General features: G+C 44.6%; 2 protein-coding genes across 15 annotated transcripts in view; one reads left to right on the top strand and one right to left on the bottom strand.

Annotated features, from left to right (window-relative positions):
• Positions 1–1,004: 1,004 nt before the first annotated feature.
• LOC101952944 (beta-1,4-galactosyltransferase 3-like) lies at positions 1,005–17,843 on the top strand. Of its 9 annotated transcripts, none has more exons than XM_024112375.3 (7): positions 1,005–1,164; positions 1,849–2,341; positions 9,113–9,348; positions 10,230–10,420; positions 11,640–11,762; positions 15,425–15,529; positions 17,049–17,843. In XM_024112375.3, the coding sequence occupies exons 2-7, from the start codon at positions 2,104–2,106 to the stop codon at positions 17,233–17,235; spliced, it is 1,080 nt and encodes a 359-aa protein (XP_023968143.2). In that variant the 5' UTR covers positions 1,005–1,164; positions 1,849–2,103; the 3' UTR covers positions 17,236–17,843. The 9 variants fall into 9 exon arrangements, with proteins under 9 accessions (XP_023968143.2, XP_065429078.1, XP_065429091.1 ...); XM_065573006.1 differs by having other exon boundaries at positions 1,006–1,164; positions 17,067–17,843; XM_065573019.1 differs by having other exon boundaries at positions 1,006–1,164; positions 8,855–9,348; positions 17,067–17,843.
• A 2,526-nt stretch (positions 17,844–20,369) lies between these two features.
• The window catches only part of B4GALT4 (beta-1,4-galactosyltransferase 4), a 67,766-nt gene continuing 61,602 nt past the window's right edge, over positions 20,370–26,533 (bottom strand). For 5 of the 6 annotated variants that reach the window (XM_065573028.1, XM_005292666.4, XM_024112291.3 and 2 more), the window contains one exon: positions 24,408–26,126. In XM_065573028.1, the coding sequence (XP_065429100.1) occupies positions 25,985–26,126 (142 nt within the window). In that variant the 3' untranslated portion in view covers positions 24,408–25,984. Of the gene's footprint in view, positions 20,994–24,407; positions 26,127–26,533 lie in introns of those variants that run through there. The other variant, XM_065573054.1, reaches the window with a different exon arrangement.

Here is a 26,533-nt window from a genome sequence, read left to right as displayed (position 1 = left end):
GTGATATGGCAAGGGCCTGGTCGCGCCCCGGATCACCACCCCAGGCTCTGTCTGAATAGTATGATGGACAAGGGTTGTGTATCCCGGTTGGGCTGTGAAAGTGCACGGGAACGCTTGTAGAAGACATGGGGTCTGCTTAAGTTGTTCCTCAGTCAGTGTCTCCCTGAGCTGGGGTCCTGCAGGGTCCTCTGGACATGTTACATGTGGACCCAGCTCGGGTTCTGGTGGGTAAGGGTTAATTAAGAGTTCCTCTCGCTCCCGCCAGAGTTTGAAGAGGTTGATATGGTACCGTTGAGTTTTCTTGCACCAGTCGGGCTGGTTGATCTCATATGTGACAGGCCTGACCTTTTGGACCACCTCATAAGGCCCTTGCCAATGGGCCAGAATCCTGGAGTCACTTGAGGGGAGGAGGAGTAAAACCCAATCACCAGGTTGGAAGTCGCAGGTTTGTGCATCCCGGTTGTAGGTCTGGGCCTGAGCATCTTGGGCGGCCTTCGAATTCTCCTGAGTCAGGGCCCCAGCCTGAGTAAGGCACTCCTGGAGCTGGAGTACGTATTTTAAGAGGCCCTGGGTAGGTGACGGGGCTTGCTCCCATCTCTCCCTCATTAGGTCCAACAGTCCACACAGGCGGCGACCATATAACAGTTCAAAAGGGGAAAACTTTGTAGAGGACTGGGGAACCTCCTGAACTGCCAGGAGCAGAAGTGGGAGTAGCTGGTCCCATCAGCGGAGATCTTAGCGCAGGGCAGATGGGGCCTGATATACAGAATCAGTCCACGGGCCCACATCTATAACCAAGTGTGGTTCTCCCCTTTCAATCTGGAGAGTCACCCCTTAAAGGCCACAGCTCCCATCCCAGCATGCATTGCTCCATATGAGTAGAACAGGAGTGGGGAGTCTTCAGTGCATACACTGGGGAATTTTAATTCCCACCCCCGCTCACGTTGCATGCTGTGAGCTGTAGTCCCTGAAGAGCCGCATTGCATGCTGGGCGTTGTGGTCTCGCATCGAGTTTGAGGCAGCGTGGATCGGGTGCATTTTATGCAAATTACAGGAGCGAGACGGGCGGTTTTAAACAGAGTGGGCGTGGCCATGGAAGGGGCGTGGCCAGCGCGGCGAGTGGCGGCGCTGGCGGTTTAACGGAGGTGCCTGCTGTGCTCGCAGGTAGGTGAGGGGCTTTCTGTGACGCCGCCCACCCCCGCCGGACTCCTGGGTTCGCTCTGGCGCGAGGGGAGGCAGGAGACGGCCCTTCTCGTACCGGTCTCTGCCGCTGTCGAGGGGGGTGGTCACTGCGGCCCCTCCCATAACCCAGCGCGGGGGGGCTGGAACAGCAGCCGCGGGGGCTGCCCCAAGGCCCCGCAGGCCGCTCCGCATGGGGGGCGTATCCGCGCTGGACTCTCCTCCCCCGCTCGCCTCTGACTGGCGCTGTCTCCTCACGCGGCTGCTGCCTGTGTGGACGCTCCGATTCCGGCATCAGCGCGCCGCGTTCTTCTGGAGCCGGATCCGGAGTGAAACCCGGCAGCGTTATGGGGGGGAATCCGAGCGTCCACACAGAGAGCAACCCGGCGTGGGGACGAGCCCGAACTCCCCTCGCCTTAAGGGGCGGCTCGCTCCGGGTCTGTGCGGCCTGGCTGCCGCCAGCCAGCTCTCGCCCGCAACGGGGATCTCACCCCGCCTGCCGCCGTGTTTGAAATAGTTTTCTTCAGTGGCAGGGGGCGGGCTGATGAGGGGAAGCCGGAGCCAGCCTGGCCCCGGTACACCAGAGCGTGACTGTGGTGATAATTAGTCGGGAAACGGGCCGGCGTCCTGTGGTGGAATTACTGTAACAAGCTGTTTTTCTCTAATTAGCTGCGCAGATTGAATGTTGGGGAAGAATGAAGAGCGATGCACAGAAGATCGCTAAAGTTTAGCGTTTTGGACTGCACTGAACGAAACCATGCTTGAAATATGCACTGCAGTCAAAAGACATTAATCGTTTTGCTGAGCCCTTTGAAGCGGACAAGCATGCTTACCTACACAAATGTAGCCCTGAAGTTAAAATGTGAAGTTGTTCTAGAGAATTAAACTCTCAACAAAACTAGTTCCAGTGGATGGCCTAAAACCATGTCCCTGTCTCGTGTTGAAAATCCTTGTTTTTTGCTCTTCCTAGCTGTCTTTCAAGCAATATTTATCCTGATTTTGTACCGAGGTGGAGCATCGAGTGTATTTCGAGGATTTTTAGATACACCTCAGCCCTTGGATTACTCAAAAACACAGGATGTGTATACAAACCTCAGCTTGTTCACCCGAGCTCCTAATGAAGAAACTATGCCATATTGCACAGCCCAGTCACCAATATTTGGTATGTATAAACTGCTAGTGTCTGAACTAGTGCATCAGTGTCATAACACTTTTCACTTTACAAAAGTGAAATGTGTTTGTCAGTAATTTACTATAATGTCTGAAGCTTCTACTAGCATTTCCTTTCTTGGGGCTAAATTAATCTCTCTCCTTTTCATCCTAAATCTAGATAGCATGTGATGCAGTCAAACAGTGCAGGTGGTTTTTGTTCAGTGTATGCTTAGGCCCTGTTTATGCTAAACTTCACGGTGAGCTTATAACCAGTTAGATCTGGCCATGTTGCAAACACTAAATACGTTTTTTGTTTGTTTTGTTTTTTGTCAACACATAACATAGTTAATACTCAGTAACCATGGCAGCTGAGTGTTTTACATTCCTAGAGGCCTTGACTGGCCCATGTTCTTATTGCCAGTTTGTAATGCTGTTTTGCTGTTTGGATTGGACCTTTATGTACACAAGGAAATTCCGTACCTGTTTTCCAACAATGTTGTAGGTAGCACTGTAGCTGCTGCAGTACAAGCTATAGTGCAGATTGGGCGCTATGCTATATTTACTGGTGTTGTCTGGCTTTTCTCAGAGCTCTGCCTGATTGAACACAGGTAATTTTGCAATCAGATAGAGCTTTAAGAAGGGCTAGATGACACAGTGGTTTTAAAAAATAAACTGTGTTTAGTCTACATTAGAACTTGTTGGTAGTATTGATTCAGCTACATCACAACATGTTTCAATCTGGAAACGTTTTTACATTTCCTAACTGCCGTGTAACCAGTTCAGCCAGTCCTCCCTCCTCCAAGCTCTCTGTGGTAGAGCACCTTACAGTCTATTGCCCCCGTGCTTCAAATGCTATAATCTGTGTATGTCTTTCATGTATAATAGCTATTGCTGAGGCACTATATGATAGCTGCCCAGATAGTCTGTAGGGTGACCAGACAGCAAGTGTGAAAAATCGGGACAAAGGGTGCGGGGGTAATAGCTTATAAAAGACCCAAAAATCGGGACTGTCCCTATAAAATCGGGACATCTGGTCACCCTAATATTCTGAGATGAAGTGACACAAATGTGATCAAACAGCATGGTAAGAGGGGTACGCAACCTTGCTTCACACATAATTGTGTTTGTTTAAAAAAAGCTAATGTGTGGGCACAACACAGCTGTTTAGAACAGTTGCCTGGTTTAGTTAGAAAACATGTATTTACTAATCCGGGTGGGCATTTAGACTAGCTCTACAGGCTTTATAACAATATTTGATCATCCTTTTGTTTCTCTCTCTGTCACTGAGATTAAATGAAATAAACAGGAAGTGTGGTGGCTATGTGCGTGGCTTCTCACTCATGTTGTCTTGCTTGTATGACCCACAGCCACTTCTGTGGGCAACTCTCCTCATGGCTATTGAAATAATTGTCTGTGAGACTATTGGCACAGATGCCAGTTATTGTTTCTTGAGATGTAGACTCAGTCCAGAGCAGATAAGTGAATCCGTGAGCTCTAAAGAGGGCCTGGATGGATAGTGACCAAAAAGTCTTACTATGACCCAAGTTGTAAACTAGTGAATGGGATGCTTGCACCCCCTTTCAGCAAACACTAACAAAAATCCGCCTCTTAAAAGGCTTTCTTTAAATAGGAGGCTTTACTTTATCTTTAACCTCCAAACAAACAAATGGTGAGCACTGTACAACTTGCTTTTCAGCCATCAGAGAATGTTTTATATGGAGCTGCCAAAATGAGAGCAGATTAAAGATGGAGTTTAAGTAGATTAAATACTCTAGAGTAATTAGCATTTATGGAAACCTCTAGAGGAAACTAGAATTGTGCATTTGAAACATCATTACACTGCAAAAAGCAACCTTGTGAGGAGTTGGAACACTTGCAGTGTGAGAAATAAGATTCTGCTTTAGTTTACTAACTTTCTAACCAATAACACTTTTTTAGGGCATAAAAAGAAATTCTTTTCTCTAGATACTCATGATCTATTGTGTTCAAACCTCATCCAAGTGAAGTCTTTTAAATGTATGTTACTGTAAAAGGCATTTACTCTTCTCCTCCTTAGAACTAAAATAGATATACAAATTATTTATTAATAAAAACCTCTCTCGAGTCCCATTGCAATTAAAAACGTCACATATGGACTAAATACCTGTCCTTCCAATTCTTATTTCATAGTCTCCATTAAATAAGACTTCAAATGTAATTCTTGAAGCTCCAAATTGGAGACTGGTAACGGGTCACTTTGGGCCTGATCCAAATCCCTCTAAGGTCAATGGAAAGACTCCCATACCCATGGGCTTTGGATTAGGCCTTCTGTGAAGTGCAGCCCTTTCTCCATTTATGTGTGTGGTAAATGTTCAGTGTCTTCATTACCATACGGAACAAGTAACTATTTCCATCTTGAAGATTGTGTAAGCAAAAGCCTATTTCTCTTTTTTGTCAATACAAACCTACAGTTGTATGCTCAACTTGAGCCCAGTCAAACTGATTCAATCTATTTATCATTTAACTGCAAAATCCTGTGGTTTTGCACCTTGCTTGTAATATCTACTGGAAGCAATGTGGTTCAGTGCATTGCCTCTTCTAGTTCATCTTTTGCTTGTGGCAGAAGCTTGTTTCTGAAAGATTTTCAGCAAGGAATTTTTCAGCAATATCCACTTTGTCGTTGTGTGAATGATTAGATTAGCTCTGGAAAACTTGATAGGTCAAATTCCTCCCTCATGTATCTGCTGAATTAAATGGGTTTATACCAGGAGCAAACTTGGTCCAATGTCTTTGAGAATAGTCCCTCCTTCTTACTCCCATCTGGCATACCCCTCTTGGGAGCATGACCATCTGCTGTGGTACTAGTGAGTGGTCCCTGCAGTCTTGTCAATCTGATACTTTTTCTATTAGGGATCATACTTTTGTTTGTATTTAAAGGGGGGGAAATAGGCAAGGGCATTTCTATGAATAGGGTTTAAGCCTTTAGCTGCAGTTGAGAGGCTTGGCCTGGACATGCTTCTGGATTGGGCCCATCCTCCATCATTAGGATTTGGTGCTTAAGCTAATACTCCTTTACTGCTTCTTATTTCTTCATCTAAACAATGTGGGCTTGTCTACATAGGGAAGTGTACTGGCAAAACTACCAGAATAATTGTACCAGTGTAGTGACCTAACCGGTGATGTACCAGTGTGCAAGAGTAACCACCTTTTCAAAAGGCAAAATTGGGACACATGCAGGAGCTCTGTCTGCCTCCATGGCCCAGGCCAAGCCAGAGTCAGGCGGTAGTAAGAGCCACCCAGGGAGCCCCATCTGTCGTGGTCTCAGGCACCCCGCCCTGAACAGGTGGAGGGTCAGGAGCTTCCCACAGCAGCCTGGGCTCCCTGAGTAGCTCTTACTACTGCCTGGCTCTGGCTGCTGGAGGGCGGGGTGGCTCATGGCGAGGGAGGACTAAAGCCCACCTCAGTCATCCGTCTCTCTCTCCTCCTCCCCCCCCCCCCCCGCCACACACACACACACACACACACACACACACACACACACACACACACACACACACACACACACACACACACACACCAGGAAGAGGTTGACGCAGCTGTGGAGCGACAGCGCAGGGAATCCAGGACACTGTGCTGTCCTGGAGTCATTCACACAGGGACTTGAACTCTGCATTTTGGGACTGTCCCATCCAATTCAGGACAGGTAGTCACCCTACAGTACGCTAATGTAACTGCACATGTGAACACTCTTACTCTGGATTCAGGGAGTCCACATGGGGAGTTACACCGGTATAACTATAGTGATATAATCATACTGATATAGTTCTACCAACAAATTTCCCCATGAGGACAAGCTGTTTCCATTCAAGGTAGTGCTTACACCTAATTATTTAAGTTCTCTTTTGATAGGCTGAATCATACGGGTCTTGCTGATGCAAAACTTCTGTTGAAGTCAATGGTGTTGCACCCAATTATACCAGATTAAGTATGTACCAAGAGGACCGTTGTAAGGTCATCTGATCCTAAGGTGTGCACACTCGAGGTCTGAAAGGTCTCACATTTCCCTTCTTGAAATGAATTAGATTCAGCCAAAACCAGCAAAACCCTGTCCGTTTGAATGCATTGCCTAATAAGTAAAGCAGGCTGAGAACATGTCCTGCAGTGGTGTTGATGAGCTAAAGGGATGGATTGGGGGAGTGTGGGGGGGGGGGCTGTAGTTTTTATATATGCAGCTAGAAGCTTCCTGTTCTGGTTGACAATTATACGTCTCTAAACATGGTTAAAAGATTCTTTTCCATGTAATGTTATAGATGCAGAGCAACGACTCAGGAAGCTTTGGGGAAACAACACTTTATATTTTTTGATTCAGTAGAACTCTAACCTTTTTTCTCTGCAAATCATTTCGTAAGTAATATGATTCAAGAGAAGCTCTCCTACCTTAACTCCTCGCTGTTTGCCTTTGTTACATTCTGTCAGCCAGTGGTGGTCAAGGGAGCACAGGTTGGAAGCACAGTCTTTATGTAAATAGTGTCTTCTGAGAGAGAATGAACAATAGTGGCAAGGGCATCTTAATTCCCGCTACAGTACAAGAGTGCACTGTGCTCAGGGCCCCTGTCTTCCGTGGCAGCAGAGCTTGCCGTGGAATTGTGCTCCAGAATCTGTGTTAATTGAAAAATAAAATATTGTTTATAGCACTCATGGTTGTAGAGAGAACTTTGAAAATGTAAATTGATGAAGTGCTGTCTGCACAAGTGTTCAGAGAGCTGAAATACTGATCCATTCATTTTAACTGTGGACTCTGGAATAGAGCATTTTTCAGTACTTCTGCCCTGAAATTTGCTATTTTACTCCCTGTTGGGCACCGATGACTTTTCTGTCTACTTGCTCTGCAGAGATCTGTATGCAGCTGCCTTTTATTTTCCCCACAAGAGGGAGTTCATTGCATTATAGTGCTTGCTCCCTATACTGTTCCATGGAGCCAGGAGGCTCGGGTTAGGGAACCAGACCTGAAGCCCAGCTTGCAGCCAGGGAGTGTGGCGGTAGGGTGACCAGACAGCAAGTGTGAAAAATTGGGACAGGAGGTGTGTGTGTGTGTGGGGGGGTAATAGGAGCCTATATAAGAAAAAGACCCTAAAATCGGGACATCTGGTCACCCTATGTGGGGGAGCCAGAAGTCCTTAGGGATACGAGCCATAGAAGCAGCTTGAAAGGAAGCTTGTTTTTTCTCCCTGTGTGTGGCAGGGAGAGAAGCAGGTTCTGAGCTAGGTTGTTTGGACAACAACATAGGAGCTGAGGAGCCACGTGGCCAGGAAAGCATGACAACTAACTTTATCCTCTTAAAATAATCATGGTTGGAAAACGCTTCCAAAATTCATCTATGACCAGTGGGGGTGGGAGAACAAAAATGTAAGAATATTGCATGGCAGTAGAATAAATTAAGATTGATTTTTAGAAAGCAGAAGTTGCTGTTGTGGAATTTACAGATTGGCGCTACTGAATTTGGTCCTGCAGTATGCAGGGCCCTGATTTATACTGAAAGAAACACCATCTCTTTAAAAAAACAAAAAAACCTCATACCCTTTGTTGTAGTGACTCCCATAAATGCAGCTGAATCTGAATAGAAGTACATTTTGTTAGTATCTCTTAGACAAACGCCAACTGACACTGGAGCAATAGTTAGTACTTGCATATGAAAACAGTTACTTTAACTTTTCATTTTAAATATAAAAACAGTATAATAGAAATGTCCAGATTAAAAACAGTGGAATAAAGTGTTTTTGTTTTTAAAGACAGAAGCTGAGAGTTCCATAGAAGCAGATAATACAATCATAGTAGTCACCTAGCCATGGTAGGTATGATCTAGAGCTCTTCCCCCATAGCATAGTTCCCTGAAGAACAGCCATTCTGTTTGTTGCAAGTAAGCAAACATGGGAGCAGTTGGTTAGGAAAATTCTTGGTAGCAGTCAAAAATCAGAGTTCTTCATTAGTTAGACATCTGGTTCCTTTATTATTATTATTTTTAATACTTGAGAAAGGTTTGGGTTTCATCAAGAGTGGGGGGGAAAAGTGGTGCAGGAGGGGAAAAGAAGCTGCCAAAATAAACTGTAGGGTAGCAAGGATCTGATTTCCTGACACTAAGAAGGTGGCAGAGCCCGTGTTCATAACAGAATGGACTGAGACCTGGCTGTGAACGCTCAAAGTAGGAAATATTCCACCTACTGCTAAATAATATCAGATTGCCCTTAGAACAGAAGGGGAACTTACCTTTGGGCGGCATGGGCTGCAGTGAGAGAAAGTGCCCCTGCTCCCTTTAAGTTCTGTTTTCTCCAAAATAGTTTCTTTGTAGTCACCACAATTCCTCCAGACCACTTCGTCCTTGATCCCTTACCTGAAATGAGGCATTGATACATAAATGGGAAACGGTAGTAAAGAAGGCAGATTTGATTGTAGAAGAGTAGTTGGAGAAACAACCATCCTGCAATGATAAATACCTTGCCTTTTATCAAGACACCCTTGTGGTCTGCTTACACAATGTACTTCACAGGAGTCTGGTTCTTCACCCACACTAGAAGAGAAGACCAAATGTCAGAAGAACAAGAGTGTGGATCAGCCCACTGAAAGGCTTCCCTTGTAGATTCGAACCCATAGTGTGACAGATGCTCCACTATACTGCTCCCTGTTGGGTATAGCTCAAGTGTTTCAAGCTTTATTCTGATGGATTCGAACAGTGATTTGGCTCAACGTCATTCACCAAATTTTCACTTTTTTTTTTTTTTTTTTTCCCCTTCCCTCGTTCTTACAGTTGGTCCATTAACCATCACCTTTAATGCATTCCCCAGTGAAAGAATGATAATAAAAAAAAATCCCTTTGTTCGGTTTGGAGGCCGCTACAGCCCTCCTCACTGCCTGGCTCGCTACAAATCAGCCATCATTGTACCACACAAGAACCAGGAGAAGCATCTGCGACACCTTCTCTATTATCTTCATCCCTTCCTGCAGCGCCAACAGCTTCACTACGGCATCTACTTGATTCACCAGGTAAATCAAAACGATGTGTGTCTATCACTGCTGCTGAGGTTTCCAGTTAAGGAATGGTTTGACTGTGAATGGAAAAGTAGACACACAATTCCCCCCATGAGAAATACGGAGTTTGTGAATGTACAGTGGCACATAATTTGTATGTCTAAAGCGCTTGTTGTTGTATCTAGTGCTAAGATACTGTTCCATGTTTGTTTTTGGGAGGGACAAATTTAAACTTAAAGGGGGGGGTGATCTTTCCTTTGAAAGAGGACTGAATATGGCTCCTCTCAAGTTTATTGGAGCAGCTTCTGAGTCAGTCAGAAGGAGGTGCCAGAGTGGAACTGGGTATCCTTACTGTCTAACTGGAGTGAGATCCAAACTCTGATTTGATCCTGCTCTGGGTCACACCTACATAGGCCAAACAGTTGGTGTAACTGATGAGTTCTGGTGTTGTGAAGGATCCCCAGAGGGGGGAAATTAACTAGTGGTGAAAACTGATGGCTAGTTAGGAAGGGGAGTGTCTTTTTCAATTGCATGTAACCAGGATATGTGTTCTGATTTCTGGCTTCTTTCTAAAGAGGGATGAGGACATAATCTCTGTGTGCAGGGAAGTATAGTTGAAGATCTACATTAGTCTGTTACAGAGATTAGAATCCTTTTTCTTTGTCTATGTGCAAAAGACTTCCAACTTCCCAAAGTTCATAGAGTTGCTAAGGCAGTAGGTCAAATTTTCAAACGCATCTAAGAGATTTCTGAAAACTTTTCCCAGCATCACTTGGTTCCAGTCTCACTCAAATTGAAATCCATGGGAGTTTTGCCATTGACTTCAGTGTGAGCAGCCTTAGATCCTTGAAGCCATTCCAGGAGTTGATGAGTAAACTACATGTTTTCTTTTCCAGGCTGGGAATGCTACTTTTAACCGAGCCAAGCTCCTTAATGTTGGTGTCCGGGAAGCCATGAAGGATGAGGACTGGGACTGTCTGCTCCTGCATGACGTGGACCTCATTCCTGAAAATGATTATAACCTCTACGTCTGTGATGAATACTACCCCAAACACATTGCCAGTGCCATAGACAAATTCCAGTACAGGTAAGGGTCTGCATTTGGGATGGACACTTTTCATGATCTTATCAGCAGTTCCTTTTCATGGAACATATAGTATAGCCTAGGACTGGACACTGAAGGATGTTACCTCAATGTATTCCCACCTGGGTGGCTGTTGCAGGAAGGGACATGTGTCAGAGTAGCTAGTCAAATGATTCCTGCTGCTCTTCCCCCATGCACCCATATTGAAACTGAAAGGTTTTTGTTCTCTTCTTCCCTAAGATGCAAGATGGAGAGCATTAAACAGCACAAATATGACATGATTTTTGCTCATTTGCAAACTTAACCCCATTAATTTGGGCTTGAATAGGGACTGGGAGTGGCTGGCTCACTACAAAAGCAATTTTCCCCCTCTTGGTATTGACACCTCCTCATCAATTATTGGGAGTGGACCACATCCACCCTGACTGAATTGGCCTGGTCAACACTGGTTCTCCTCTTGTAAGGTAATTCCCTTCTCTTCATGTGCCAATATATTTATGCCTGTATCTGTAATTTTCACTCCATGCATCTGAAGAAGTGGGGATTTTTACCCACGAAAGCTTATGCCCAAATAAATCTTAGTCTTTAAGGTGCCACTGGACTCCTCATTGTAAATATTACATGATAGTGCTGCTGAGTAGGGATCTGAACACTGAGCTGTCTTTGAGATGTTGATGAAATCGGATTCTACATCACTTTCAACAGCTATGGCTTCCCTCCTCCGCAGCGATAGAATTATCATGGATCATTTTATGACACACCAGGACAAACCCAGTCCTTTGAGGCCCCTTTTGCCTTCAGCAGCAATTGAAAGCAAACTGAAATGCATCTTCCAGTGATTGATGGCTAATTATTTTCTTTCCTTCTTCTGTGAGCAGAGTACAGTATTTCCCTCACACTGGGGAAAAAATGCCCGAGTTACAGAACAGTTATTCTCTGAATTTTGCTGGTTAGAAGGAATCTCAGTTGAATTTACCAGTCTGATCTTCTGCACTGAAGTCTTAATATCCCATTTAGTCAGTGACGAAAACCTGTAGAAAGTTATCTTTTTAGTTCAATACACTTGCCACGTAACTATCATGAAAACTATCATCCAGCTTCTTGTGCAATACAAGTACAATAAGCTGAGACCAACGTGCATGTGACTCATCACTAGTGTAAAACAGTTTGTCAAGTGCCTGATGCAAACTCAGTTTTGACAATTTGCTCTTCTCTTCTCCAGTTTGCCATATTGGTCCTTTTTTGGAGGTGTCTCTGCTTTGACTCCAGAGCATTACATGAAGATAAATGGGTTTCCAAACACCTACTGGGGCAGTCGTGGTGAAGACGATGACATTGCTGCAAGGTACTAATGGATAGAACTGGGCCATTTAAAAGAGAACTAAATAAAGGTCTAAAGTAACAACATATTGTGTGGTCTCCATTAGCCCTATAAAAGAGCTAATAGGTTCTGGACAACTTTAATTGTATATAGTGCTATGATTCATAGATTCCAAGGCCAGAAGGGGCCATTATGATCATCTCGTCTGACCTCCTACTTAATACAAGCCACAGAACTTCCCCAAAATAATTCCTAGATCAGTGGTTCTCAACCAGAAATAAATCAGAGAGCAGGGCTGGCACTAGAGTCACTGGGGCCCAGGGAAAAAAGCCGAGGCCCGAGCCCCACTGCCTGGGGATGAAGCCAGCTTAGCTTTGCGAAGTCCCCTGTGGCATGGGGCCCTGGGCAGTTGCCCAGCTTTTTATCCCCTAATGCTAGCCCTGGCTTTTAATCTACTGGATATGCAGAAGAACATTTTTTATGGCACAGGTGTGCTGTGGAGTTTTTATAGCATGTTCTGAGGGGCGGGGGGGGGGGGGGGGGGGAGCTCAGAAAGAAAAAGGCTGAGAACACCTGTCCTAGACCATATCTTTTAGAAAAAAATCCAATCTCGATTTAAAAATTGTCAGTGATGTAGACTCCACCACAACACTTAGTAAATTGCTCCAATGGTTAATTACTCTCACCATTAACAATTTACACTTTATTTCCAGTCCAAATTAATCCAATGTCTGGAAGTTGAAACAAGACAGTTATACTTTCTCTGCTAGATTGAAGAGCCTATTAAATATTTGTTCCCCATGTAGATACTTACTTACAGACTAATAGTCACCCCTTAAAGTTAAGCTATAAATAGGTTAGGCTCAAAGAGCTCAATCTATCACTGTAAGGCATGTTTTGTAATCCTTTAATGATTCTGGTGGCTCTTCTCTGAACCCTCTCCAATGTATCTGCATCCTTCCAGAGTTCAGTTCTGGAGACATTACATTCAGAATTGATGGTCCGGGCATGTTAGATCTAATATTGTTTAAAGTATCACTTTTTTGTACAGTAGGAGGTTAGCTTTCTTCAGATAGTTTGGGCTTCAGGAGCTAGATAATGTTGCATTGAATACCCCTATGCTGTCTCTGGGGTTCTTCCAAGAGCTGTATAAACCACTAGTGACCCGATAGTTGACTCTCACTGAAATTAATCATTCCATAGGAGAGAATACTAGGCTGACAAAGTAGAAAACCTAGGGGATTTTAAGGGAAGCTTTAGATTTCAAAATAGGAGGGGATTCAGGACATGGCATTTACCACCTGCAAGACTGTTTCAGTAAGTACACCGTATTTGGGGAGCTAGGAACCTGGATTCCTTACGTTACTATCTTTAAACTGTCAGACACGTAGTGACATACCATAGAGCCTTAAAGTACCATGTGTATCAGTGTTGGCAAAATGTGATGTTTTGTTGCTAGGAAGGTGACGTACTATGGGTGTGAATATAGAGAGTTTTTAATTACAGCTGCTGTGCACAATGCAGCTCTGTAGAGTACAGAATAAAGACCCTTTGGCCTCATCTACCCTAGCAAGCACTGTAGCTGTAATTCACCAGTGGTACAGCTGTACTAGTGGACATTGAGGCAAACTGTTGGAGAGATTATACTACTTAGCTGGCAGTAAAAACATTTATTTCCTGCTCTTGCACAGTGTGACAAGTTATGTAATTTTCAGTGGAACATTCTGTTCAAGGACACTGGGAGTCTTACCAAGCATTGTGCTCCTGAGAATGGAAAGTTAGGTGTTTAACACTAAGTTACTTCCTTTGATCAGAGAAATCTTATTAAAGGAACATGATTACTTTTAAAAATAATGAAAGTACGATTTGATTAATGGAATATCAGGGTATAGTGCATCTTGAATTTCTAAAAACAAACAGGAGACCTATCCCAATGCTTTCTGCACTACTTCAGCTCTCAACATGGGTCTCAAGTGGGGTGCCAGTGGTGAGAAGTGCCATACCAGAGTCCTGTGCACTTCATTTTTTTTTTTTTTAAGGAATAAATCTGTTCAAGGGGCACTGTTAGCCTGAGTAAACCCCAAAACATACCTTCCTTGAAGGAAAGTAAATCCCATGCACTATCCTGTGAGAATTATGTACTACAAATAATTGATAACCACAGCCACTTGAGGGGCACATTGCTATTGGCGGTGGAGGCTACTAATGATTCTTTGTTCACAAACGTACAGGCCAGTGTTTACAAAAGTTTGCAGTGATTTGGGGTGCCTCAGTTTTTGAGTGACCAGCTTGAGACACCTAAGAGAGCTGAGTTTTAGAAAGGACTGAGCACCTATGCTGTAGAACAACAAAAATAAAATGGGAAATATGTCATGAACCCTTGCTGGCCTTGTCTTCTCTATAAAGCTTTATTATATTAAACACAACTGAAGAGCTAGGTTGGCCAATCAACACTGACCACGGTTTTGCAGTCAGTACGGATGAAGCCAAGTTGGGTTCAACGGCATCAGCTAGTTGTGTTTTAAACCTTAATCTCCGGCATTAGTATCCTTCTCGTTCACCTCCTATGAGAAATGAGCTTCAGCATCTTAACTGGAACCATTTAAGTATTAACATTAAGCACAGACCGTGTTTTGGGGTGTTTATGCTAATTTTGTGGGTTTTTCATTGTTGCCTTAACCTAGTAATGCAACTTTAAATACAAAAAGCTACAATTAGTCTGGCAATACCAGACTAGAGTTCAACAGCAAAGTTAGCTCAGCTCTTTTGCAGTTGTGTCCATTTTTCTGTGCAGTGTAATGTTTATTTTCTGAATGCAAACATACAAACTTTTGCTACAGCCCAGGTTGAGATAATGGTACTTTACCAAATGCTAAAACCTACTCCTTTAAGGAATTAATACCATTTCTGGGTTTCTTTTGATAATTCTAGTCTAAATTTAAATATTGTTGGCATTCTGGCCTCTCCCAAGGGCTTGGGAGCAGGAATGTTGCAGTGCAGCTTGCTGCTATCTACCTCTAGCACTTATCTCAAACGAAACGTTTATTGAAAGATCTTGAATAAAAAGTTCCAAAGATGTTAACTTGCCAAACTAAACTGCCTAAATATTCAGCAAGTTAAACAAACATGGTGGTAGCAATGGGTCTGGCTATGGGAGCCTTTTCTGCCCTTGAGATCTATCCAGAACTGCCAGTGATTTACTTCAAGTGGTAGTAGTACTAGTAATACTTTTTTGTAAATTTCCCTAGCCTGGGTATTCAGACACAACAGTTACGACCTCTGAAACTCTACTGCCCTAGCTCATCTGAATGGTAGCATAATGTTCTGCTGCTGGCCCCGCTCACACTTACCTACCACACTAGTTTTAGGTAAAGTAAGTGTTCCTATCAGTCTCTACGAGTGGTGTCAGTTAAGTCAGTGGTGCATTGTGCCATAATTCAGGAGGTACCACTGAGTACCATAATCTTACTTCCTCTTCTTGATTTTGAAGTACTGTCTTTTCAGCCCGTGTGTGTGTGTGTGTGGGGTGTGGTGTGGTGTGGTTTTTTTCTTTTTTTGTTTTTTGTTTGTTTGTTTTTGTTTTTGTTTTACTGTGTTTCTGCCAGGAAACATCTCTGTACTTTGTGTAGCTTAGAGCTGGCATTCTTGTGTATAAACCCAGATTTTGCTCTGTCTTCATTTTAAAGGATTCAGTTAGCAGGAATGAAAATAGTCAGGACCCCTATTCATCTTGGACGTTACAAAATGATGGATCTTGAGCAACACAAAGGGAGTGAAGAGTACCCAATAAGGTAACTATTGTAGGAGGGCCCTGTCCTCACTTGTCCTAATTCCAGTGTGGCCATCCCTGGTCTGTAGAGCCTGCTGACTGAGTGCTATCAACTTCCTCCTCATGCAGGGCAGAAAGCAGCTTCTTGGACTGTCCCTTTTACCATCCTGCTTTTAAATGCTGCTATTTAAAGAAACTATCTCTGGCTTTGTTCAGCACAGAGTTTAGGAGATTCACCGGGTGGAAGCATTTGCTTGATTTGTTTTGATTACAACTTAAATTCCTGCAGTCCTGCTGGTGGCCTGGGGACTCATGGACAAAAGAACATTTGTGATATCAGCAATATTGTTTGGTCAAAAGCCAGTTACAACTGAACCTTACTTTCTTTTGTTGGTTATATTTTTAAAGTGTAGATGCTTTAATACTAGTTCATCACATTGTTTGAAGTCCTTATTGGTAAGCTCATTCTTTTGATTGGCAGTTGCTAGCAAGAGTTTTGTACAGAGTCCTGGCCCATGATTAGGGCTCCAGACACTACAGTAATAGTTTATTAAAAATATGAATTCTAAATAGTCATCAAATTCTTCATATGAAGAACCAAGACCACTTCCAAACTAGTAATCTCAAGGTATCTTAGAAACATTGAAGCTTGTTCTCTTATGTCTTCCCTCCTCTCAAGATTTCTATGTACATCTTGGACAAAATAAATGTCAAGATTTTTATATAACAAAGTATTATGGTAGCAGTAGACAAACTAAGCTGTATGCAGACCCATTAAAAATGTGAAATCGGAGCACTGAATTCAGCAGATATGGGTAAGGTGGAACCTCTAATTTAAATCCCTGAGGACCTACTTGCATACCAAGAGCTGGAAGAAGGTGTTATCTGGTGGGGTGGAGGCTGTCTACATTGGCATTTCAGCTCTCCCACTTGCCTTATCCTTAAGGCTTAGCTCCTTAACAGCTTCTCTCATGTGTTTCACAAGTCAATATAAGCCATCTGCATTTCCATTCTACCTCTGAAATCCTCATTGCCACCTTTGCCTCCTCAGGTCCCATCTCTCCATGTTCCAACATGTGCAGTGTGGTGCTGCCACTGCCTTTTCATATATACAGATTGCCATTGCCACATCATCCTTGTACTCACACATGCCACTGGTCCTCCCCATTCATTTCAGGCTCTAGTTCCAAATGGTCCTCGTTTATAAACACCTACGATTACTCCAGTCTCCTGCACCTCACAGCATGTCTCTGCTCTTTCTGCTTGTCTAGAACAGGTTTCCTTTGTGCGAAGGAACAATCTGAGGTCATTTGGTGGAACAGGCTTTACCTATAAAGCTGCTGTCACCTGGAACAGCTTCCCTATCTGCCTGTCTACATCTTACTTCAAGTGTTACCTGAAAGTGCACCTCTTCTCTCTGATTAAGCTACTTAATCATAGTCACATATAGAGTGTTGTGTATTTTTCAAGAGTTGTAACTGACTGGACAAAGATGGGAACGTCCCTTAGTCTCCCCCTACTGTCCTTTTATCTAACTACAGGTATTCTCCTCCCTTCAGGCCTGCTCCACTGCATAACACCAGAAAAACATGGAAGGATGATGGAATGAATTCTGTAGAGTTCAAACTCCTTTCAAGAAAGAAGCACCCTCTTTATACCAACATCACTGTGGACATTGGGAATGCTCCCACGCTGCCTCCAGAGAATAAAAACAAAAAGAGAGCTTGAGTATTAGTGCAGCACCTGGAAATTGTGCAACACAGGAGGTGCTAGCCTATAGTTAATCAGGAATAAAAGGTCTACAAAGATTGAAGAATGATTTCCTGCTGTGGGCTTCACCTTTCCTCCAAACATGCAAGGGTTAGAAGAAAAGTCTTCAGGAATGAGGCATGACAGCCACTAGACTGGATTCAGTTTATTGGAGAGAATCCCTTTTAAGCACTGTAAAATGTAATGCTTACTGAGCCCTATACACACGCCTTGCAGAGTACATCTTTATTCATCACCAGATAAATCCACTCTAAGCTGTGTACTCTTAAATCAGCGTCACCCATTAGCAGGCTAGTTAGTTGAATGCCAGCTACTTAACTGCTGCATATCCTACTGCTTTACTATTTTTGAATGGTAATTGGGATTAAAGCCACTCTGAGGACATGTTCTATGTTTTGTTTGAAAGAAACCTCAGTCCCATATTGCTGGTAAAGAGATTCTCTAGTTGCAGTCTGTCTTGAAATGTTTTGTTTTTCCCTTCTTAGTGTTAAATATTTCCCTTTCCATCTGTTACATATTTTGTAAATATTCTCCAGGAAGTTTAAATATAAGATTTTGAAAGCTAATAGCCATCTTATGGTTCCTGTTTTATGTGATCACTTGCTATGTACATGAGCTTCTCCACAGGAAGTCTAGAGGCTTGGTATAGCAAGAACCTGACTATTGGCCTCCTGCATTTTTTGTGTCAGCCAGTGCTGATCTAATTATAAATCTATTCACTTATAACACTACTAAAAAAAACCTCTGCATGGGATTGGTAGAAATAAACACTCCATGTATCTATAAAAGCTAGAAAAGGGTTACTTTGAACATAAGTTTCCAGTCTCCCCTCAGCTGAAGGAATTGGGCCCTACCAAGTTTATGATCTATTTTGGTCATTTTCACAGTCATAGGATTTTTAAAATAGTAAATTTCATGATTTCAGCTATGTAAATCTGAAATTTCATTGTGGTGTAATTGTAGGGGTCCTGACCCATAAAGGAGTTGTGGGGAGGTCACAAGATTATGGAAGGGGGAGTTGCAAAACTGATAACATTACTTCTGTGCTGCTGTTGGCAGCAACACTGCCTTGACAGCTGGACCCTAAAGTAATCATCCATTCAGAAGTACAATGCAGGCTTCCCTAAATTCCTGCCACTACCTCAACTCTGCCCTGGAGAAATTGGAATAAGAAGGGGAGTTCAGTCTCCACAGCCAGTTCAGTCCTTGGCCTAGCTCTGAGACTGCAATAAAGGGGGAAATCTGTCACTTTTGTGATAGACACTTCTCCACTGAGTATGTGAATTCTCAGCTAGTTCTACATGTGCCAGTTCTAATGCTTTAGTAACTAATCTTGGGCTAATATCTGTGGCCTTGGCTACACTTGCAGATGTACAGTGCTGTGAGTTAAACCTGACTTCATGCAGCTGAGTAGGGAAAGTGCTGCAGTCTGTCCATGCTGACAGCTGCCTAGCTCACTGTCGTGGCCACATTTGGGCAATTGCAGTGCGATTGGGAGCGGTGCATTATGGGCAGCTATCCCACAGAGCACCTTTCCCATTCTGGCGTTGTGGGAAGGGGGTGTGGGTGTGGGGGATTCTGGGTCCTGGCCCAATGCCCTGTGATGCATCGCTTTGCATCCCAGAAACCCCTTTGTTTCCATCCACCTTTGGCACCATCTTTCAACGGTTTCTGTGCAGCGCGATCTGTCTGCGGGAAATGGAGTCCAAACTGCTGAGGCGTATGCTGACAAATCTCGCCAGCACGTCACGTTTGGCTGTCGAACTATTCCTTAATATCCAAAGTGACAGTGAGTGAGGGTGAGGAGTCAGACGATGCTATCGAGCCACGTAATGCGTACGACACAAAATTGCTTGTGGCATTCACAGACATGCTCAGCACCGTGGAACGCTGCTTTTGGGCTCGGGAAACAAGCACCAAGTGATGGGATCACGTAGTCCTGGAAGTCTGGGATGACGAGCAGTGGCTGCAGAACTTTCAGATGAGAAAAGCCACTTTCATGGGACTGTGTGAGGAGCTCGCCCCCACCCTGCAGCGCAAGGACACGAGATTGAGAGGTGCCCTGCTGATGGAGAAGCAGGTGGCTATTGCAGTCTGGAAGCTGGCAACTCCAGAAAGCTACCAGTTGGTCGCCAACCAGTTTGGAATGGGAAAGTCGACCGTTGGAATCGTGTTGATGCAAGTTTGCAAGGCCATTAATTGCATCCTACTCAGAAGAAACGTGACTCTGGGTAACGTGCAGGAAATAGTGGATGGCTTTGCACAAATGGGGTTCCTTAACTGTGGAGGGGCAATAGATGGGATGCACATTCCTATTCTGGCACCACCCCACCTAGGATCCGAGTACATTAATCAGAAGGGGTATTTCTCTATGGTTCTCCAGGCGCTTGTGGATCACTTTGGGCATTTCATTGACATGAACACAGGCTGGCCAGGAAAGGTGCATGACGCACGACGCACGCATCTTTCAGAACACTTGGCTCTTCAGGAAGAGGCAGGCTGGGACTTTTTTCCCCAAGGCGGAAGATCACGGTAGGGTAAGTTGAAATGCCCATGGTGATCCTTGGAGATCTCGCTTACCCGTTAATACCGTGGCTCATGAAACCCTACACAGGGAGCCTTGACAGCAGCAAGGAATGGTTCAACTACAGGCTGAGCCGGTGCCGAATGACTGTGGAGTGTGCCTTTGGCCATTTAAAGGGCCGCTGGCGATCTCTGTATGGGAAGTTGGACTTAGCCAAAAACAGCATCCCCCGCAGTTATATCTGCGTGCTGTACCCTCCCTAATATTTGTGAAGGGAAGGGTGAAAGCTTCACTGAGGCATGGACCTCTGAGGTTCAACACCTGGAAGCTGAATTTGCACAGCCAGAGAGCAGGGCTATTACCGGGGCCCAGCACAGGGCTGCAAGGATTAGGGATGCCTTGAGGGAGCAATTTGAGGCTGAAAACCAGCAGTGATATCTGGTGCCCTGAACAGGAGTGAAGTGCAGTAGTTCCAATCTTTAGGAATCAGTGTTTGCTAAGCAGACTTGCAGTACCTGTTCAAAAGACTCCTTTGCCCAGGGAATACTTTATGCAATAAGAATGAATGTTTTCAAAGACCAAGAATCCATTTATTGAAAAGAAACAAGGGGGTGAAGTGGGGAACGGTACAATCACAGACTTGCATATGTCCTGTCTGGTGTGCTGTGCAGTGAGTGCTGCACTTCAGGACAGCTATACTGCATGGTGATGGGGGTTGAGTGCAGAGGGTAAGGGTCGTGGTTTCCAGGGCTGGGTGGTGAAGATACTGGTGTTGGAGGCAGCTGGTGGCGTGAAGAACCTGGAAGTTGGGGAAAGTGGGTTGGAGGTGACAGTGGGGCACAAGGGAAAGTTTTGGGACAAGGGCTGTAGGGGGGGTGGCGTTTGTGGTACTGTTCCTCTTTCTGCATGGCTATCAGCTCCTGGATAGCGTCTGCTTGGCGCTCCAGGCTGCTTATGAGCTTATCAGTGCTTTGCTGCCAGTGCGTGGTGCTTTGCCGTTGGTGCGCTGCGTTTTCCTGGCGGATCCTGCTTTCCCTCTCCCTCCAGTCCTGTGCTTTCTCATTCTCTTTAATAGATTGCCGCATCACTTCTTGCACCATGTCTTCTTTGCTTTTTCGCGGTCTCTTTCTGAGTCTTTGCAGTCTCTGAGCAGGCGATAAGAGGGACGGCTGAGGTCTCAAGGTTGATGCAGCTGTATAGGCAAAATGCAACATTTAACAGAGGCAGCATTGTTTATACCAGACAGAGTAATGATTCCCCCCGCACTTAAGGAGTAGAAAACACCCAGGGTCTATACAATAGCATAATTTTCCCATCCAAAACAGAGTACACATCCCACAGGAGCCTCAAAATGGTAAGGGGGACTGATTGTTTCAGGACTGCACTGTCCTCTGGGTTTCTGGACCGTGGGGAAAGCCAACAGCTTCAGGGGGCACCTACACTGAACACTGTCCCAACATTTTCCACAGGAGTTCCTCCTGGATGATATCTCGCTGAGGGTGACCTGGGAAGCAAGGGAGGGTCTTCTACTGCAATGCGGCTTCCGCCCTGGCCCATATGCAGCTTGCCTGTGTGCAGCAATGGTGCCCTCGCGGCACAGTGGCACATTAGCCTGGCTGGGACAAGGACCACCGTGGCTCTCTCGCTAAACCTGCGCAAGCGCATTGCACGTGTTCTGAATGAGACATTCGAGGAGATTACCGAGGCTGATTACCGCGATGTGATAAACCACATCAATGCACTATTCCGCATCTAGGCATGCATACCTAACCCTCCTCTCCCAACAAGCTCGCACCGAAAAAATTCCTTCCAAAAAAAAATAAAAATAAAATGCTTACCGGAAACCTGCTCTTCTGTTTGTCCTCCACCAAGTACCGGCCGCTGCGACTGGCTACCTTCCTCCTGGCTCGAGAAGAGCTCCTGGCTGCATGGCTCCAGGGTGTCTCCATCTGGCCCACCACCATCACTCCCGTTTTCCTCCTCCTCCTCCCCCTCCTCCTCCCCACACAAGCTCTGAAGTGTCCATGGTTGTGCTAACCCCTAGTATTGCATCCAGCTCTTTGTAGAATCGGCAGGTCACGGGGGGAGCACCCGAGCGGCCGTTTGTGTTGCAGGCTTTGCGGTAGGCACTCCGCAGCTCCTTCACTTTAATCCTGCACTGCAGGGTGTCCCGGTCATGGCCCCTTTCCGTCATGTCCTTTGATACCTTCCCGAAGGTATTGTAATTCCTACAGCTGGCACTGTACAGCTTCCTCCCCCCAAACACTGATGAAAACACACTCGCCATTGTTCCATGGTGGGGCTCGCTTGGCGTGTGGAGGCATGGTCACCTGGAAAGATTCGCTGATAGCACTCCACACCACGCAGGACTGAACAAACAGGAAGGGGATTTTTAAAATTCCCAGGGAATGTAAAGGGTGGGTCACATGGTTGGTTACCTGAGGCCAGGGCAGTAGAGTTTGAACTGATGACCAGCGTGGCTAAAACAGGCATTGTGGGATACTGCCAAATAATTCTGGAGGCCATTCACAGTGCATTAGGCGGCCACACTGGCGCTGCTGCGGCAGCGCAATACTCGCTATTCCTCTCAGAGAGGTGGAGTACATGCAGTGCTGCAACCACGGAGATACAGCGCTGCAAATGCCTTGCCAGTGTGGACGGGGAGTGAGTTACAGTGCTGGGGGAGCCGTTACAGCGCTGTAACTCGCAAGTGTAGCCAAGTCTTGTGTCTTTCCCCTTTACCCGTCCTTTCAGCCATCCAGTGGGCCATCTCTTACGTTTTCACAGATCATGAGACAGCTAGTGCATTTCACTACCTTTCCTCTGGCTTCTGACTGTCACTGTGACCCTAGAACCAGCCATTTATTCTTAGCTGACTGCAAGCAAGCCTTGTCATAAATCTAAAGTCGTCATTTTGCTCCTATTGTATTTCTTACTTGATTACATATTTTAAGCAGCTGAAGCTATTTGAACAGTCCCCCACTCCTTCTGTGTGTTGTCTGGAGGTCACACTGCTAAATATGTTAGTTAATCCCTTTAGGGGAAGAGGACTGCCGCATTGCTAAACAGCTGTGGGGTGACCCTCAGGACTAGCCAATAATAAAGAAAGTTTAATTAGACCAGTCAGGCTCTTGGGTTGTTGAATGCTTTTAACTGCCAGCTAAGGTAAGCCCCCCTATCTTTCATTTCACACTGCCTTCCATTCTAGATCCTTTCTGTTGTAGGATGGGGGAAGAGACATGTTAATAAGGAAAAATTACTTAGCCTTAATGGGAATAAGAAGAGAGTGTAGTTTACTGAGCTGTCTTCTTTCTCCCAGGGTAAAGGAGAAGTGGTTGAAGCTGGACTTTGTACCCCACCCAGATAGATTAAATCAATTTCTAAAAGACACCCTCTCAATACATTTGCAGTAAAGCACCACGTGGAGTTGTCCTGTCCTGTTTCTAAATACAAATTGAATTTCTCCCACCACAAGACAGAAGTACACCCACACAGGCTTTGTATTGTTTCCTGACAATCAACAGAGTGGCTGTGTAAGGATTGGCAGTCTCAGGGGAAGGCCCTATTTTTTTTATTTCCTTTCTCCTACGAGGGTCTGAATCTGTACACATTAGGATTAAACGTCTCAATGTCCCAACTATCTCTGCTGTTTGCTCCTTCTCTATACCTTACCAAGCTGTTCTAGTTTGTCCTGTGCCTATTAAAACAGGACTTAATTATCACCAACCAACTTCTCAAGTGCATCCAGAAACTACTAGAAAGAGCATAAATTCTGACATGCACAACCAGCTGAGAAATACCATTAATAAAGACTACTGTCTTCTGCACTTGCTAAGTCTTTTTTGCCTTCCTGTTCAGCGTAGACTGGTGGTAGCATTCTGTAGGGGGGACAAGAGGACCAAAGAAAATTAAAAACAGTTTAATTTCCTTTTGTCATTAGGTGGCCCTAGAGAGTAGTCTGTTCTAAAAACATCACTTCTCCAGAGCAACTGCTTTGTATTCAGTCTACAGCCTATATCATATTCTCCACCATATGAGGTCAACTAGCCCCAAGATGAGGAAGTCCTTATGTCATAGCCACAAGAGAATGTGTGGTGGGATAGAGTTCCTCTGGGCTGCTGATCTTCCTGCATGAAACAGACAGACACTTAACAGTTGCAGCTTCCTTACTAAAAGGAGCAGTTATTGCTGCAGTGTTCAGGGGGAAACGGCAGATGGCAGCATGTGATGGAATTTACTTTTCAAAGTGTTCATGGTGGAGCAGTCTCTTATAGCTTTTATAGCATTAATGATAGCAAGCATCTGCTATTTCCATTATACATCATTTTTAATTTTCCAAACATTGACTTTTTGTCTCAAGTTTTCAAGATGTGGGCTCTTGCTTTTTGACAGAATTGAAAAACAAAACTAAACCCAAAAAACCCCCCAAAGCCTCGAAGTAAAATCCTGGGGTTTGAGGAATAAGTTAGAAAAACCTTCCACACTTTTTCCATTATAAAACCATTCTAAGCACACAATACAGTGAGAGCAAGAATGACAAATGTAAAACTTGGCCCATTTGCTTGATTTGAGGAAAAAGGTAAGTGTGTAAAAAAAACCAGCTGACTTTTCATATTGAAGCAGAGTGTCTGGAAGGTCCTGCCCCCTTTGTGACCTCACAGTATACAGTGAACCTGTTCAGCCCTGGTGGGCTTGAGCAAGGGCTGCTTTTGGGACAGCTTTACGTAGGGGAGATGGAGTGTTTTTTCTCTCTTCCCTCAAAAAACCACCTGCCTGACCATCAGCAACAACAGAAAATAGTGGAAGTGAAAAATCTGTCACTGGTTTTAAAATCTCAGCAATTTTTGGTACATTCCAAAATATTAGTAATGTCAGAGCTAATCTGAAGATCAAATGGATGAAGTTGGCAAACTCAGGGGCCAAGATGGACACTGTTCTTATCAGCAGTAAGCCATAACAGCTTGAGTCTTTCCTCTGCAGGACAGAATGAATACGCTTAGCAACTAGCCAGAAGAAATAATTCTTTAGGCTTTATGCTACCATAAGCAGGGTTTTTAACATAAATTACTGCGTCCTAAAGGAATTAATATAACAAACATCAGAATCAAAGCTTTTCTTCTTGAGAAGACTATGAGCTTACATTTATTGATTGCAACCAACATCTACCCATCAAGCGCCAACACAGTGTTGTCTGCTGCTGTAGAGAAGGGGCTTACAACACTCCCATGCATTTGCAGTGGGGAAACTTGCAATTTACCGCAACTGCTAACCAGTTTATCCACAAATCAACCCCATTTTTTCTAAAGCAAGAACTACAAAAAGTCAAGTCATTACCTTGCTGGGTATTTATACCACACTGAGCACCAGGCTAACAGTGTCTAGGAAGCAAGAAACTGGGGGTAGTCTCAATCCATTTTACACATGACTTATTTGTGTGTATTCCCTCAATGCCCAGCCCAGACTGGCACAGTAGGAAGGTGATAACCATACTAGTGTCTGTATTTCAGGCTTGCTGTAGAAATAAGTGAGCCTTTCGTATATCCACAGGACTCTTGAGCACTCCCACTAGGTACTGAATTGAACTGATGCAGGACAAGTGAATCCTTTGGAGTGAAATGGGTTGTATTTTATTGAGAGTTTTTAAACTCTCTTCAATGTGGCTGCAGTTAACATGATTACTTCCCTCTCCCCTTCCTCACTCACCCAGGCTGAGATCAAATCAGCCTTCCTAAACAAGACTTTAGGCTATGGACTATTCTTGCGCTTTGTATGATAACTCAGTCTCTCTCCTTTTGAGTTGGCTCCTGTGTCCTGCTCTCTAATGGCAGAAGGTTTGGAAACAGCTACTGGAGCTGAAGCTTTCAGTGGGTGTAGTTCAAGCTCCCAACAATAAAAAGCCAACAGCCCGAACAAGTAGACTTTCTAAATATCCCAGTGAAAACAAACTAACAGGCACGGCGACATATCCACTCGGTCAGTCCAGGTCCCCTGCTTAATGCACAGCGCTGCCACAAAACAAAATTCGTAACCAAATAATTAGAAAGGATCTAAGAAGTTATTTCCTTTGCACTGTCTCTGTGCTGCTGGGGGACCCCTTCAGGCAGAACGCTGCCTTTCCAGTCACTGCAGCAGCTACCGCAAGCGGAAGATCTATTCCCGTCTCCTAGAATCTACAGGAAACTGTTACGAGATCTTGGGTGGCATGCTGAAATCCACTGTGATGTTAATGTACAAAGGGTTGTGCTCCACCGAGAGCAGTTTATAGGAACAGGAGTTCAGCCCATCTGTTTTCCACACTCGGGACACCTGCCGCAAGAGTTTCATCCTAAAGATATAATCAGAGAAAAAAATATTTATAGGACTGTGGAGTTGAGAAACCCCTACTCCAGAGGTGGAGAGGCCATTACAATTCACAGCAGAGGAGCATCAAGCTCTACCCTGCACCTGTGCTACTGGGGGATCTGAAGGAGACGTGAGAGCACTTTAAAGACTGTGTTCCTTTTACCCAGTTTTACATTTGTTCTCGTGTGTGCATGTGTATTGGGAAGCATTAAGTCCTGCTTTCCCTTCCCTCAGCAGGCTCAGACTCGCATGTACAGGGAGCCTATAATTTCATGAAAACTCCTGGCTTTCTAACCTTTGAGGCTTGAAAGATACTGTGCACCCAAACGATGGATATGTGCCTGTAACTGTAACTCCGTCTTAGTTGTTGGGGGCGGAGGGGAGGCATTT

Source organism: Chrysemys picta, chromosome 1 (genome assembly GCF_011386835.1).
Source record: "Chrysemys picta bellii isolate R12L10 chromosome 1, ASM1138683v2, whole genome shotgun sequence".
Lineage (NCBI taxonomy): Eukaryota > Metazoa > Chordata > Testudines > Emydidae > Chrysemys > Chrysemys picta.
This window is presented reverse-complemented; position numbering and strand designations above follow the sequence as displayed.